A 17,139-nucleotide genomic window follows, 5' to 3' on the forward strand; every position below is an offset into this window, starting at 1 on the left:
ATCTAACAAATTCATTACCATGGAAAATGGATTGGACTTAAATTCGGACCACTCGCCAGTATATCTAATCTTAAATGGCCATCTACAAGAAATACCACCTTATCTCTCTAATAGACATACGGACTGGAATATTTCAAAGTTATGCTCGACAAAAATATTGTTTGTAAAGTAAATATAACTACTAAATATATATTAAAAGATGAAGTTCATGCATTTACGAAAACTAATCAAGAATCGGCTAGGAAAAGTACTCCTGTCCCCAAACGAAACTTTTACACTAAATATCCTTCCGATATTTTAGAATTTATAAAGAAAAAGAGAAAACTACGTAAAAAATGGCAAATCACGCGATTTCCTCAGTATAAAACAGAACTAAACAATTAAACTAAAATTCTCCAATAGTTATTTACGAATCAAAATATTTCTAATTATATTGAGAAATTAACGCCAATTCCCTTTGGAAAGCTGTAAAAAACGCTAGGAAACCAATATTGTCGAATGTACCCATCAGAAAGCCAAACGGGTCCTGGGCCAGAAGCGATGAAGAAAAAGCGAAAGTTTTCTCAGAGAAACTAACTAAAACATTTAGTCCTTTTGCGGTCAATGGTACCCTACCACAGCTGCAAGAGTCGCAATACGTGGGTGGAATCCAACCAACAACTAATAATGAAGTAGAAAATAATATTAAAAGTAGATTTAAGCCAAAAAAGGCTCCCGGCTACGTCCCACTGTCACGGAAAGTATCTGAAATCATTATGATACAAAAACTTGGCAAAAGCGCACAGCGAGGCTTCTCGTCATATCGTCCAATTTCACTGTTGCCTATTTTGTCCAAACTACTTGAAGCTATAATCATAAGAAGACTTCAGAACATAATTGAAGAAAAGGTACTTATACCCATTCATCAATTTGGATTTAGATCGCAACATTCCACAATCGATCAAGTTCATCGAATAACGAGCATAATTGAAGATGCGATGGAAAAAAAGCACAATTGCACAGTTGTTTTCCTTGACGTATCGCAGGCGTTCGATAGTGTATGGCACCATGGCTTACTTTTTTAAATAAGACTTCACTTTCCACAGTATCTAACCGATCTAGTTGACTCTTACCTGAACAACCGCTACTTCGGAATCAAACAGGGACAATCATATACTACGTTACAGCCGATAAAAACAGGTGAACAGTGTCCTGGGTCCACTCTTATACATTTTATTTACTAGCGACATGCCTACGCCGCCAAACTGCGCAATCGCCACATTTGCAGATGATACCTGCATCATTACGACCGGCAAAAATGAAGTTGAGTCGTCGCACAAAATGCAATCTTCATTAAATCAAATTGTAAAATGTACACGGAAATGGTACATTACTTTAAACGAGTTGAAGTCTATCCATATAAACTTCATTAACAAAAGTGCTACGTACATCCCCTTATATATTTAAATTGAAGTAATCCCGTATTCCGCCTCGGTGAAATATCTTGCTATGACGTGGGATGCAAAGATGAATTGGAAGGAGCAAATACGAAAAAAAGTTTCAGAACTAAAACTAAAATACCTCAAAATAAACTGGTTGATCGGCAAGAAATCACCCTTAACAATATCAAATAAACTCCTAGTCTACAATCAAACTTTGAAACCTATTTGGGCATATGGAATTCAACTATGGGGATGCGCCGCCCCGTTATATATCGAAGCGGTTCAAAGGTTCCAAAACAAAGTTCTGCGAAAAATGGTAAATGCCCCGTGGTACATACGCAATTCGGATCTGCATCGTGATCTTCATTTAAAAATGGTTTGGGAAGTCATTTGCGAAACAGCATCGAAACGTGCAAAAAGGTTATAAAATCTTGTAAACAGTGAAGCCCGACAACTAGGGGAGACTAGCAACAGTAGGCGCAGTTGCTTGTTAGTTTAAATTTATCACTAGTTGCAATCATTTATTACGTTTCAATAAAAAAAAATTAATGTATGCCCTTTAGCTCATAAGCATGGTAAAATTATTATAGATCCTAAGGGAGCATAATGTAATAATTATTAAAGAGTTTCAAAATGCAAGAATTTTTTCAGTATATTTGTAAATCAGAACACTCTGATAATCGTACTATCAAAATAGTTATTAAACAATAAATCAGCACAATGTAAAACAATTCATGAAAAAAACGCTCTACTACAAATCATAGAAAACGATCACATCTTGACAAATTATGAGCATTCTTGGAATAATATGCCTATATCTGGCCCTAAATTAAATAATTTTTCAGAATTCACAAACATTGATGGAATTAAATATTACAACCATCAACAACAAATGAGAGAAATCGTACACAAACAGCTCAACGAAAAGCTCGAAGTACTCCGTATTCTTCCCTCAAAATCAAGCCATAAGTTCAGTAACATACAAGAACTTTCAACATTTTTAATTTCTTTCCAAGAAAATCCAGTGCAGTACACATTAGTAAACATAATAGCATTTCTTACCTTCGTAGCAACCATTTGCGGTTCACCTCTGCAAATATTGCCAAAATGTTAGAATACTCAACAGACAAAGGTAAATCGGTGGCTTATTTGAGATCGAAATGAACCGTCTACAACAACAGCAATTAGCAGCATAGTAGCGAGGACGCTTTATCTTAAGAAGGAGGGGAGTTGGCGACGCTGAAGATAGACTAAGTAAATTTTACACTTAACTTAAACAAATATTAAAATTCCCACATTATAAACACAACAGATAGAATTCCATAACGAAAAACCGATAAAATAAAACTATTTTTGTTCTAGCAAGTAAGCAAACATTGGCATAAGTATAAATAGTACAAACAGCCGGTTTCAGGAAATTTTTCATTGAAAATTAAGTTCCATTTAATTTTAATTTTGATTTTTATTTAACTTTGCACTTAAGTTTGCAGCGTTTCACCATTATTCAGAATTGGCAACCCAAAAATGACAAGGTAGGGATGTTAATAAGAATAACAGGTGGTTTATGTAAACAAATAAATTGTGGTGATGAACAAAAATGGAAAGTGTAGCTCGAAGCAAAAATTTTTCAGCTGCTGATATTTCTACTTTGCTAAGCCTAGTGCAGCAAAATGCAAGTGTTTTGGAGTGTAAGGCCACAGGGAAAGTGAGTTCCGATCAAAAGGACAAAGTGTGGGATGACATAGAGGAGAGTTTCAACGCGGTTTGCTTCGGAGCACCGCGGTCAAAAAAATCTTCGAACCAAAAATTTCAATTTGAAAGCAGATATGAAAAAGCGATCTGCAGACCACAAAAAATATGCGTATGGAACGGGCGGAGGTCCATACAAACAGCCAGTTGACTCCGAGATTGATAAAATATTAAAAGAAATATTGCCGGAAAAACAAGTGCGGGGGATGGACTCCAAATATGACAGCGACTGCCTGACTTCAGAAAAAAATTTTGAGGATTTGTATCATTCAGGTTAAGTATTTATTTATGTGTGCAGACCATAGCTGCTAGCACGCGAGTTGCGTCGTCAAACGACTCCACCACTTTCAAACTTGTCGATATACCAAAAAAGACAAGTATTTTCTAAATATTTTTCATTCCTCTAAAATGTAAGTTGAATCTTCAGATTCAAGGACATACATACATATTAACATGCAAATTAATTACGTTTATTTGTTACACAAATTAAATTTATTTATTTCAACAGTAAGACCAATTAATTGAATATGTGTCGTTAAATGTATCTTAAATTAAAAGTATGTACCATGACGATTTAACTCGTCACCTTCGCCGTTCAGTTCTAGAATGATTTTACTTTTGCCTTTTTGTCTTTTTGCCGCTGTCCAATTCTTCTTCTTTGATCATGTCCCGTTACGCAGCTTTGAATTGGCGTCTTTCTGCTGCTAAGTGGTATGCAGTTTTACGCTCTGCGAGAGCTGTTGCAAAGCGCATTGAGTTACGCAACCCAGCATACAAGTAGCGACGCCGCTATTCTTGGCGTAACCCAGCATACAAAATTGGCCAGCCACAAGTGGTACACTAACTACCCCCGTTGTTAAGATCGAACGTCCTCGGGTCGAAGTAAAACTTTTCCGTAGCAGGAAATTCTTCATTTTAGCATACTGCTATTGATTGCGCAGACGTTAACATTTAATTTAATAACGCTTTTTTTTCAGTAATATTAAAAAAAGATATGGTTATTCAAAGCATAAAAGGTGGAGTCTCTTTTTGTTTTTTTTTTTACAGTACTACTTTATCGAAGATTGCTCTTGTGTATCGGTTTGCCGTCAATCAAAACTGTGGTGCCAAGATCTTCCTCGATAATCTTTTCCATAAAAACTTTATCCAGTTTGTTACCAAGTCTTTTGTTTCGTCTTAAAAAAACTTTTTCCCCCGGATAATATGTTCTCAAAGATTTATTTACATTACACCTTTTTAAAGTTTTTCCTGAGCTGCAACTAATATTTCCCTTACAATTTTAAAACTTTCTTCTGAGTTACTGTAAAGTGCATCAATTGGCTTAGAATTAATTACGGAATGTATACTACAATTGTATTTGTGCGCCGCTAGTAATACCAATTCTATAATATCATCAATTTGCTGCTGGTTCTTAATACATCGAATAATTTCGAGCAACGTGGAATGGAGTCTTTCAACTTGACCATTACTTTCAATGTGGAGAGTTGGTATAAAGAACTAATTTATGGAGAAATTATCTTTAAGCAATGTCATAATAGCATTCGATTTGAATGATTTTTCGTTGTCGGAAACTATAGTTTTAGCGTTTTTAAATATTAGTAAAATTTCCAAAAGGGCGTTTTTTATATCGATCATAGATCTGGACGCTATAGGCTTCACAATAGCAAATTTAGACAGTTTGTCTATACAGGTGAGGAATAACTGTTTAGGAGTCATAAATATATCAATGTGGAGGATTTCTCCCGCCATTCTAGGAATAGGAGTTTGGCCTATCACTGGGTCAGGTGGTTTACGTTGATACTTATTTTCCAAACATATCTTGCAGTTCATAATAACTGCTTTCAGTAATTTTTTTATGTTTGGAAAATAGTACTCACTAGAAATTTGTTGGAAGTTTTCGTGTAACCCTCGATGAGCCCGATTGTGTTGTGTTCCTATCGTTTCGAGCTGATCGTCCTTATTGATTAAATCTGTGACAAGCAGTTCAGTATGAACAAACTTGACACCGGGAAAAGCTACACATATCGAGTTCTGTATTTCGCCTAAAGTGGGGAGATCGCAGTGTAATCCATTGGTAACATTAGGATTAATAGCGCACTTTAAACACTGAATGAGACCTTCGACTGAATCATATGTAATGGTATGTCTAATCATTTTTTGGAAGAGAATTTTCGTACTTTTACTGCATGAACTTGGTTCTTAAACTGATTTACCGCACACTTGACTGTCTTTATTATATTAGTTGATGATACCTCACTATGCAGTGTTTCTACAGACGCGGTGTCAGTTAGGTTATGAGAAAACTGTCTTCAAAGCGCATCAGCCACGCTATTTTCACTTCCAGGCTTATAATAAAATTTAGGTGAAAATTCTTCAATAAATGCCCGCCATCTCTTCAATTTGCTGTTCGGATTTTTTTCTGACATCGCAAATATAAGCGGCTGGTGGTCAGTAAAAATTTTGATATGCTGTACTCCGTACAAATAATGTCGAAGTTTTTTCAACGCCCACACAATAGCAAGTATTTCGCGCTCGTTGACAGCATAATTTTCTTCACTTGCCGAAAGTGTTCGCGAAATCATAGTTATCGAGCGACCGGATTGTGATAAAACCACGCCCAGTGCTTTAGAAGAGGCATCGGTCGTAAGCTCAAACGGTTCTTTATAGTCAGGATATTGGAGTAAAACATCCTCAGATGCTAATATGCGCTTGATCTTTTCAAATGCACGTAGTGATTCGGAGTCAAGATTGATTTCTGTTTGAGTCGAGTTTTTCCTACCTATCTGTCCGTTTGCACCGCGAAGGTGAAGAGTTAAGGGCTTAACAATGGAGGCATAATCTTTCACAAAACGTCGATAATAGCCGGACAAACCGAGGAATGAACGTAAGGCACGCAGTGTTCTTGGGGTTTCATAGTTCAGGATGTCGTGCACCTTATCTGGGGAGGTTCTTGTGCCTTTTTCAGTAACAAGGAACCCTAGAAACTCTACTTCCGTTTTGAAAAATTTAGACTTTCCGGGTGACACCCTCATTCCAGCATTTGCAAGCTTTTGCAAAATACGGTCGATGTGCTCCAAATGCAATTCTTCATTTGGGGAATATATAATGATGTCGTCGACATAAACGTGGCAGAATTTCCCTATCACTTCGCGTAGGACGTCGTCGATAGTCCTTTGAAATATGCTGGGCGCATTTCTTAGGCCAAACGGTAACCGACAGAATTCATATTTCCCATTATTAATATTAAAGGCTGTTTTCTGTCTGTCCCGTTCACACATTATGATTTGGTGGAAGCCTGATTTTAAATCTAAAGTTGTGAAAAACTTCGAATTTCCAAGGTTAGCTAATATTACAGACGTATCTGGTATAGGGTATCGGTCAGGAAACGTTTTTTCATTGATTTTTCGAAAATCAATTACCATACGCAAGTTGGGCTTTCCATTCTCGTCTACACCTTTTTTAGATACAACGTGCACGGGTGAATTGTAAGGCGAACAAGATTCCCGAATGATACTGTCTCTAAGTAGTAATTTAATCTCATTGTTAATAAATGGAGCTACTGATATGGGGTAGGGATAGCTTTTACTGTAAATTGGATCATTTGTAGTTGTACGGATACGGGCCTGAATTCTTGTATTGTATGGCAATTTCCTGTCTGGATCAGCAAAAGCGTTAACATTTTTTCTTATAATCTTACGGAATTGTGATTGAACTTTTACTGGTACTGAATCTTCCTCTATGGTAATTAGATTTACGTGATCACATGAAAGAAAGCGTAATTTAGCCTTACCGTTACGATAAAATAAATAGCCTCCAACAGTGTCAATTTTTAAATTGATTTGTTTTAGAAAATCGTACCCTATTATACCGTCAAACGTGCTTAGGTTCGACAACAAATAAAACGTTGAGGTATTTTCTAAAATGTTTATTTGACATTTTTTATTAATGATATTTTCGCCGTTTATCGATTTTAGCCTAAAACTCTTTTCCAAGGGTTTAATTCCCTCAAGAAATGATAATGGCTTAATGTAGTTTTTTGACGTACCAGTGTCAATCAGAATGCGAAGCTCCTGACCATTTTTGCCTTTTTTTGTTATGAACGGCAGGAGCGATTCTAGTTTAAATAATTGATTTGATCACCATAATCCGATGTGACATCATCCTCATCACAATTATAGTGATCTCTGACATTTTCGTTATAATCGTCCTCATAGTTTTGATATTCGTGATCAATCAGAGATGGCTCTACTTCTGGCATAAAGTTAACCTTCTGTACCTTACGAAACGGTGAACGGTCAGAAGATAAATGGTCATTGGCACGTTTAAACGCCACGAGCGGGGTAGGGTTTGGATGTTGTGTGTTCGTAGTATATTTAGGAGAATGAGAATGTTGAAAAGGGGAATTTTGGAAATTATTACGCTGCCTATAGAAGCTTGTACCGTTATCAACTTCCATTGGGGTTGGGTTATTTAAGTTCTGGTTTCTGGTCTCTATTGGCTGATAGTGGTGCAATAATGGTCTTGGCCGATGAAACTTATTTGCGTTACCCACTGCAAAAGCCTCTGCGAATTCATAACGCCTATGACTGGTTTGCAGCTCCTGTGCAACCGCCAAGGCTGATGGGAGGTCCTTGGGTCTTGCAGAGAATAAGATATCGCATAACGGTCTTCGGAGACCAGATATAAAAACGCGTAATGCATTCTCCCTAGCGCGTTCATTTAAAGCTGCTATGAGCTCGTTGTTACCGTTGTGGGTCATAACTTGTTTATTTATTATCAAGGATAACTTTTTGTCTACCCTATTATAGTAATCAGTGATAGGTAAATTGTCCTGCCTTAAAATACTCAGCTCATTCTCTAGTACATATAGTGGTCTTTTATCTGAATAAGTCTGGTCAAGTCTTGCAATTATTGCGTTGAAATTCAAAATAGTGTTAAAGGACGCAAGAGTGGAGTTAGCAGATTCGATAATCTTATTCCTAAAACTGCCCATGGCAATATAATACTTCTCCGAACCCTCCTTATAATAAGTCATGGCAGAATGCGCGGCACTACGCCAACCCGGGTACGAATTGAATTCCGGCAAGTACTTAATCAAATCTAAACTTGCATTGTCTTGAATTAATGGGTTTATCGCAACCGGCAGGTCTGGTTCGACGCTATGTAACTGCAAGCTATTAACTGCCAAAGTTAACTGACGAATCTGTTCGACCAGTTCCAACTTAGTGCGCTCGTTGGTCTCGTTAACGATTTGCAGCACCCGCTCTCTACTGACATTCATTTTACAAATTTTGTTTTAAAATCTTTGATAAGGGAAATTTGCTCCAAAAGAAAAAAATCAGCACACAAAAAGATAAGAACAATTAATATAACTAGAAATACTTCTGATTATCGAAAAGGGTTTAACTAGAAGGAACACGAAATCACCAACACAAGACAATTTCCACAAAAGAAGTTTAGAAGATTCAATTTAAATATCAAAAAGACAAAGGTACAATAACCTTTTTGTTTAATATTCTCTATTTCAGGAAGATTTCCAATATTCCTTTAAAGCCGAAAAAAACTAAGACTTTGTGGCAAATTCACTTAATTTTATAATATATCGAAATAACTAAAATTTTATTTCAAACTCTTTAAGCTTAACAAATTCAAGATGTTATTAGTAAATATAATTTAACACAAAACGTGTACTTTATAACCACGTGCTTCGATTCAAAAAATTTTCTTTTACACGTTTTTGTTTTTCTGTTTTCCACAGCCTAACCTTACTTTTGTTATGAAAATTTAATCCACTTTGAACATAATTTGTATTTTATAACCACGTGCTTCGATTCAAAAATTTTCTTTTACATGTTTTTGCTTTTCTGTTTTCAACAGCCTAACCTTACTTTTGTTATGAAAATTTAATCCACTTTGAACATAATTTGAAAAATCACTTACATGTTTTATTTATTTTATATTATTCGGATTTGATGATCCTTTTCCAAGGACATATGGTCCTCTGTTCATCGAGTTAGGCAGCTTTTCAGGGTCCTATGATCCTTTTATTTGCTACAAGTTAGGCAGCTCCTCGGGATTTGATGATCCTTTTACCACGAGTTGGGCAGCTTATTAGGATTTTATGGTCCTTTAGCCCCACGTTGGGCGCCAATTAATTACGTTTATTGAGTTACGCAACCCAGCATACAAGTAGCGACGCCGCTATTCTTGGCGTAACCCAGGATACAAAATTTGCCAGCCACAAATGGTACATTAACTTGCATAAATACATAAATAAAAAATATGCATAAGCAAGCAATCATTTTTTAAATTCCTTTAAAAATGAAATCCAATGCCACTGTTATTATTTGATATGTTAATTTAAGATATGCCGGGTCGTTGATGCTGAGGAATGTCAAGTCAGCACAACGGCTCCAAGTAAATTTAGCAAATACGATTTTTATAAAGAATAAAATGATTAATAATAAACTGAACGGCAAGCCGCACAGTACGAAAATTAGCCGGAGTTTTTTATTCAAACGGAAAATATGTAATTTCTGATAAATTACATATAATATCGTAATTGGCGCAGTCGGTAAATCGGTGTTCGCCATTTTTCTACTATAAAATACATCGTAACAATTTTAGTGCGTTGAAGGCAAAAGTTATTCTCAAACTTATAGTAAATAAATGAAATATTATGAAGTAAATTAAACTATATAAAATACGCTAAATAAATAAATTGAAAATAAATTATTAATAAACTTGGCTAAATAAATGAAAGTTGCAAAAAAATAAAAATAAAAGAAGAACTAATTTTTTAAGGCGTCATATTTATGTAAAGCATATACAATTTCGCATAATTTGTTGAAGTAAAAAAAAGTGAACTACAAAATAATTTTTAAAAAATATATGTAATTGTGTACCAGAGCTATTTGTAAGTGCCATACAAAAGCAACATCAGCAGCAACAACAACAACATTAACACTAATAATTTAAGTAGTAGTTTTATTTGAAGCCATTACTTCCTTTGTAAAAAACAAAAAAAGTCAACGCAGAAAATATACTCACTAAATGTTTCAATCAATTCAAAAACAATACCGTTAGAAAAGGAAACGAACAAACGAGAAAAGAAACAAGCCAACAGAGTTGCAATTGTTTTATAATTTTTGTTGCAAAAATAAAAATAAAAAATATGTCAGAGCATATAGAAATGCTTACTCGATGCTTGGCATCTTTAACACAGATAGCTGCACAAAATTCAGCAATAAATCAACTAAATCAACTTACAATTAGGCAAAGAGTCGAAAAAGACTTAAGACATGTATCTCCCTTTGAAGGAATTGCAAAAAAAAAACTAAAAATAAATAAAAATAAACTGTTTAATATTGAGGGTTCCGGATTGGGTGTTGCACCCCACGTTTATTAACATGAGGACTGATAACTTTTAGTAAATCAGCCCTCACTGTGTACACGGATTTTGCGTGTTTACAATTAAATATGTTTTTTATAAAAATTGTCTTACGAAATATATGATGAGATGATTCACTAAAATGATGGACCTGGAATGATGTGCCCGACTATCTGTGATATGATTCCAAAAAATGTGTAGATGAATGCACTTATACACTTGATGATTGAAAAACGAAGAAGCGAAGAACCAAGCCACATTTTCCATTTATAGCGTGGATAGAGTGTTATAACTGTATAACAGTGTGACTAGAGTGTGGGCAATGCATTGGCAATCCGTAACATTCCGCCCGCCATCAGGAGCGTGCTTCTGATTTGATTTTGTTGCCCTGTGGGAGGATTGCCTACTTTGTGATCGGTCTGACGGGAGTGGTAGTTGCAGTTTTAAGTGTAAGAACCCTGGTGAATCCATCTGCGCCAGGATGCAGTTGAGTGATTCTTGCAAGTGGCCACTTGCAAGGCGGAAACCCCTCGTCAGCGAGTAATACGAGTGAGCCAATTTCTAACTGAATTTTTGGGTGCCACCATTTCGTCGTAGCGAGTTGACGTTGTAAGTATGATGTTGACCAGTGCTTCCAGAATTGTTGAAGCTGATGCTGTATCATCTGCCATCGTGATGGTCGCGCGATATTGATTGGTTGTAGAGTGGGTTCTGGAAGCGTTGTGAGTGCTTGGCCAATCAAAAAGTGGCCTGGCGTGAGTGCTGCGAGGTCTTCAGGATCATCGCTGAGTGGTTCTAGTGGCCTTGAGTTGAGGATGGCTTCGATTTGTGTGAGTAAAGTCATAATTTCATCGAGTGAGTATGATGTGTCCCCAAGTGCTCGAGTGAGATGAAATTTGATTGACTTTACCGCTGCTTCCCACTTGCCGCCCATGTGCGGTGCTGCAGGTGGATTGAATTGGCACTGAGTGCCGTCATCCAGTAGGAGTGAAGCGATTGATGTGCTTTCTGATGATCCTTGAGTGAATAATTTTTTGAGTGTGGCATCTGCACCAAGAAATGTTGTGACGCAGTCTGAGTAAAGAGTGTGGCAGAAGCCTCTGCGTGCGGTGAACCGTCTGTACGCAACAATGAATGTGTCAGAAGTGTAGTCAATTGCCACTTCAATGTGCACAGCTGATGTGCTCATACAAACAAATACACAGATCCAGCCTTTAAATTGTTTGGCGCCTCGGCCTCTCCATGATTTGATTGTAATTGGTCCAGCATAATCCACACCAGTGTGGAGAAATGCTCTTGATGGTTGAACCCTTACCGTAGGCAACTGGCCCATGAGTTGCTGTGCTCGTTTACCCCTGTGGCGAGCGCATTTCATACACCAACTCGCAAGACTCCGTGTTCGTCGATAAATGCTGTCAGTCGGTGAAACGGATGATTTGCAGGAAGTGCACGATCGGTCTTGAGTTGATGCAACTCCAGTGAAAAATACGCTGCTTGAGTTGACTTTGCCCAGTAGATTGTTGCTCTCTCAATGTCTGTTGGTGTGGCAAGAGATGACCCCGGTATTCGTTTGAGTGTGTCAATAGCTCTGAAAATTGTAGCAGTGACGTGAATGAGAGTGCGTAAATTTGAATACCTGTGGATCAATTCCCATTGATTAATCGGCTGAGTGGTTGTCATGACGAGAGTGAGACTTGGATGAGCTTCTTGACTAGTGGTGTCGTCCTGAGTGTCTGGCTGCCGAGGCCAGTGGCATTGTGACTTTGAGAGCCATGGTGGTCCCGTCCACTACAGTGAGTGTGATGATAGCTGCGCGAGAGTGATGGCTCGAGATGTACAGTCAGCTGGGTTCTGTTTGCCCGGAACATACCGCCAGTTGCAATCTGTGGTGAGTTGTTGGATGTTGACAACTCGGTTCTGTACGTAATCCTTCCACCGTGACGCATGTGATCGAATCCACGTGAATGTGACTAATGAGTCAGTCCAGAGAGTGGTTGATTGTGCGTCAACTTGTAGAGTGGCTTTGACGTAAGTTATTAATTTCGATAGTAGCAGCGCTGCTGATAGTTCTAGTCGCGGGATAGTGAGTCGTTTGAGTGGTGCTACTTTTGTCTTTGCGCAAAGGTGTGTCGTGAGTGTCTCTCTGGATGCTGAGTGGACAGTGACATATATTGCTGCTGCCATTGCGAGCTGAGATGCGTCGCAAAATCCGTGGAATTCACAATTCGTGACCTTTGAAGTGTTAATCCAGCGTGGAATATTGAGTGTGTCGATTTGTTGTAGTTCGAGTTGGAGTGATTGCCATGATTGCAATACTTTCGACGGGACCTGGTGATCCCAACCGATTTTTTGCAACCACAATTCCTGCAGCAGCATCTTTGCCTTGATTGTGAGCGGTGATAAAAATCCCAGTGGATCGAAGATCTGAGCCACCTCAGATAAGATTGATCGTTTGGAGGACTTGTTTTGATTGTCCGAGTGTCTTTTCATGATGAATCTAAGATTGTGCCAGTACAATCCTAGCAGTTTGCTCGTGCAGTCTCCAAGCTGGTGCGGTTCATCACATGCTCCAGCTGGTGAAATGAAATTAAGTACTTCTTCGCTGCTTGATTGCCACTTGGCGAGTGGGAAACCACCCGCCGTGCAGATTTGTTTTAATTGATTGGCGATTGCTTTTAGCTCAGAAGTGTTATCAGCTCCGCCGAAAATATCGTCGACATATCTGCCGTACTTGAGTGCAGGTACTGCGAGTGGATAATTTTTTCCTTCGTCCTCCACGAGTTGTTGAAGGACTCGGACGTCAAGGAACGGTGCTGATCTCGTGCCGTAGGTGACTGTGGTGAGATGATATGACATAATCTCTTCATTATTATTGAACCAAAGAATGCGTTGCAAGTCCCAGTCGTCTGGATGTACGTTGATTTTCCGGAACATTTTCTCAATGTCTGTCGAGACGATGTATTGGTGTTGTCGGACGTATAGAAGTACGTCGGTGATATCAAGTTGAATTTTTGCTCCGATGTGCAGAAAATCGTTGAGTGATTTTCCTGAAGAGGTGACACACGAGCCGTCGAAGACGACTCTGAGTTTGGTGCTGACACTGTCGGGACGTAACACTCCGTGATGTGGCAGATAGTATACTGATTGAGTACGCTGGTGACATTTAACAGCTGACTCACCGTTTGCGACCCTCAACCCTCCTGATACCGAAGTGTCATGTGCTAAGGTCATCTCGTTGGTGAAATCAGCTGATTCAATGTCGTTGTCAGTATTGAGTGAAGTTGGAGTGTTTGATACGGCAGTCATGTGTCCCATAACTTCATAGACTTGCATGAATTCTGTGTAGAGTTGCTTGTATTCTTGATTGGTGTTGAGTTTCTTGCTGATTTGCTGTAGCCGTCGATGTGCTGAGTTGTACGAATTTCCAAGATTCAATTTTTCTGAGATGACTGGCAGTCGGACGATGTATCCCCCCGATTGGTCTCGTTGATGTGTCGTTTTGAAGTGTGTTTCACATTGCTCTTCTTCTGGGGTCAGTTCACTGACCGATTGCTCGGGAACTTCTTCTTGAATCCAGAATCGAGTGAGCAACTCGTCGAGATTGCTTTCTTGTCTAGTGTTTGAGGTGGTGATGAGTGAGAGACGAGGCTGCTGAATTGATGTGAGTGCTGCTGGTCCAATGATGAGCCAACCGAAAATTGAAAGTTGAGCAATTGAAGTGATTGACGGGTACCTGATGATGTTTGGTTTAATAATTCGACCGAAAAAATCAGCGCCGATGATGATGTCCACTGGTTGTGGCAGAAAGAAACTCGGATCTGCAAGCTTGATATGGTGTGGATTAGTCCATAGTTCAGATGACGTGCGTGATGATGGTGAACGGACAGTAAGAATTGGTAAAATCTGAGCAACGATTTGCACAGTTGTGTCAGAGTGACTTGCCTTGAGTATGAGGTCAGCTGACCCCTTTGATGTAATGACATTCTTACCGCCGATTCCCGTGATGGTAACTGATGAGTGGCGTCTTTTAATTGAAGCTTGCGTGATGAGATGTTCAGAGACGAGTGAAATTTCTGACCCAGAGTCGATCAGAATTCTAACGTTGATTTGCTGAATCGGCGTGATGATTAGTGCTTTTGCAGTAGCTAGTAAAGTGATTGCAGTTGATGAGTGCGTGGCGGAGTTGAGTGATGATTGAATTGAGTGGTTGGATTGACATGAGTTATTGGAGGCTGCACAAACATCCTATTGTTGATTGTCAGTGAATTTGCGTGGCTCGATTTTAATTGTAGCAGCTGGCAAACTTGTTGCTGTAGCTGCTTCGTGCAACATTGAGTGGTGATTGCGATTGCAAATCTTGCACCGCGCAGAACTTTTGCACGATGCAAGGTTGTGTCTGCCCATACAGTTCTTGCAGATGTGTCGTTGGATAACTACTTCATGACGATCTTGAGGTGACAGAGTGCGGAACTTTTGGCATGAAGTGATGAAGTGCGCTCCAAAGCAGCAATCACATTGATAACACGAGTCTTGCTGAGCTGGCTGTGTGGCAGTTTTGCGTGCGGTGGCGTGAAGTGAGTTTTTTGGATTTTGCTGATTGCTTGAGGGGCTGGCAGTTGATTGCTGACAAGCTGACTCTGTGTTCTCGAGAGTGCGAGCCCGCTGACTGATAAAGTCCTTGAGTTGCGTGTAGGTTGGATATGTCGCTTGATTGCTAACTGAGGATTCCCACAGTTCGCCAGTGCGGCTTGAGAGTTGCTTGATGGTGGAATAAACTAGCAGACAATCCCAATTGTCTGTTGATTGGCCAATGAGTGCGAGTGCGTTGAGTGCTGAGTTGCTGCAGAAATTCGGCAGATTCTTTCTGTTTTTGAGTGGCTGAGTGTTCTTGCAGCGGATGTGCGAGTTAAGCGTCGATGAGAACTCGTTTGTTCGCGTAGCATTCTTTGAGTGCTGTCCAGGCTGTTGAAAACGCAGTTTCAGTAACCGGGATGTGTGAGATGAGCTCGAGTGCTGGACCAGTAACGGCAACTCGCAAATAATGCAGTCGCTCAAGATCTGTGCGTGTTGAGTTGTTGATTACCATTGACTGGAAGAGAGTGCAGAACGAGGTTCAGTGCTGGTAACCACCATCAAAGTTCGGCAGCGGCAGTTTTGGTAACTTTGACTGAGGCTGTCCTGCTTCACGATATGACTGAGGTGCATGAGTGTCGATTGGCTGAAGACGGACTGCAGCGAGTTGGCGAATATCGCAGATGATACTTGCTTCTTGTGGGTAAACATCATTCGCAAAATACTCGTGATTGAGATGTGCCACTGGCCAGGTAATTTCCAGAAACGAGTGCTCTTTGAGGAAAGCCCTGTGTACTTCCTCGGCTTATTGTAGAATTGACTTGATTGCAGAGCTGTCCTTATCCCGGAAATTATTGATTTGCTTGAAGTGTAAAGTGAGTGCCTTAACGCGATTGATTTGCGATCTGGCTTTAAGCACGAGCTCGTCAGGTAGCCGTGCGGGCGATTGTGCACGTTTTGACGAGCGAGTGGATTTGACAGAACCTGTCTCGTCCACATCCGAGTGCACAGGTGATTGTCGTCCTGACGTAACAGACACGTTGAGTGTAGGTGCGGATAGCACCGTTGACTTGTGACTTTGTGTCGATTTGACCGATTGCACGTCCGAATCTTTACACTCCGGATTGAGTGCCTCGAAATTTTCGTTATCGGACATGATTTGAAACGCAAAAAGAAATATTATATAGATTGTACCAAAAATCAAAAGAAAAAAGTCAGAAAGAATTAACCGGAAAGCACAAAAGCCGCGGAGAACAAACGTGAGATGATCCGGCTCGAAGGACCAAACTGTTTAATATTGAGGGTTCCGGATTGGGTGTTGCACCCCACGTTTATTAACATGAGGACTGATAACTTTTAGTAAATCAGCCCTCACTTTTTACACGGATTTTGGATGGTTACAATTAAATATTTTTTGTATAAAAATTGTCTTACGAAATATATTATGAGATGATTCACTAAAAAGATGTTTTTTTGATTGCACGTAGAATAATGTGGCCCGATTGTCTGTGATATGATTCCAAAAAAATGTGTAGATGATTGCATTTATACACTTGATGATTGAAAAACGAAGAAGCGTAGAACCAAGCCACATTTTCCATTTATAGCGTGGCTAGAGTGTTGTAACTGTATAACAGTGTGACCAGAGTGTCGGCAATGCATTGGCAATTTTATAATAGTGTGACTAGAGTGTGGGCAATGCATTGGCAATCCGTAACAAATATTGTAAAAAAATAAAACACTCTAAATAGGGGAATTATGATATTAAAATTAAAATAAAAAAATTGAATATTAGAAAAAAAATATATAGAGTGACAGTAAACAAAAAATATAAAAAAAGTATTAAATACTAAATATTATTATTATAAAAAAAATTAAAGCATAAAATTGTTAAAAAATAAAAATTATCAACTAAATGAATTATAAAACTCAAAAGTTAAATATTTAAAGCTACTTTAAACAAACACATAAATATATAGAATAAATTACGTTGCTAACGATTAGCAT

The 17,139-nt window shown here is 38.8% G+C and overlaps 2 protein-coding genes across 2 annotated transcripts in view; one reads left to right on the plus strand and one right to left on the minus strand.

Annotated features, from left to right (window-relative positions):
* LOC125779129 (uncharacterized) overlaps positions 1-17,139 on the plus strand; it is a 530,169-nt gene that overhangs the window by 493,650 nt on the left and 19,380 nt on the right. The window lies entirely within an intron of this gene.
* Positions 11,467-16,288, minus strand: LOC125779249 (uncharacterized). The gene is made up of 4 exons (XM_049459889.1): positions 15,954-16,288; positions 14,865-15,400; positions 12,783-14,792; positions 11,467-11,678 (listed from the first exon to the last, which is right to left on the minus strand). The coding sequence occupies exons 1-4, from the start codon at positions 16,286-16,288 to the stop codon at positions 11,467-11,469; spliced, it is 3,093 nt and encodes a 1,030-aa protein (XP_049315846.1).

The sequence above is a fragment of the Bactrocera dorsalis genome, chromosome 6, assembly GCF_023373825.1.
Source record: "Bactrocera dorsalis isolate Fly_Bdor chromosome 6, ASM2337382v1, whole genome shotgun sequence".
Lineage (NCBI taxonomy): Eukaryota > Metazoa > Arthropoda > Insecta > Diptera > Tephritidae > Bactrocera > Bactrocera dorsalis.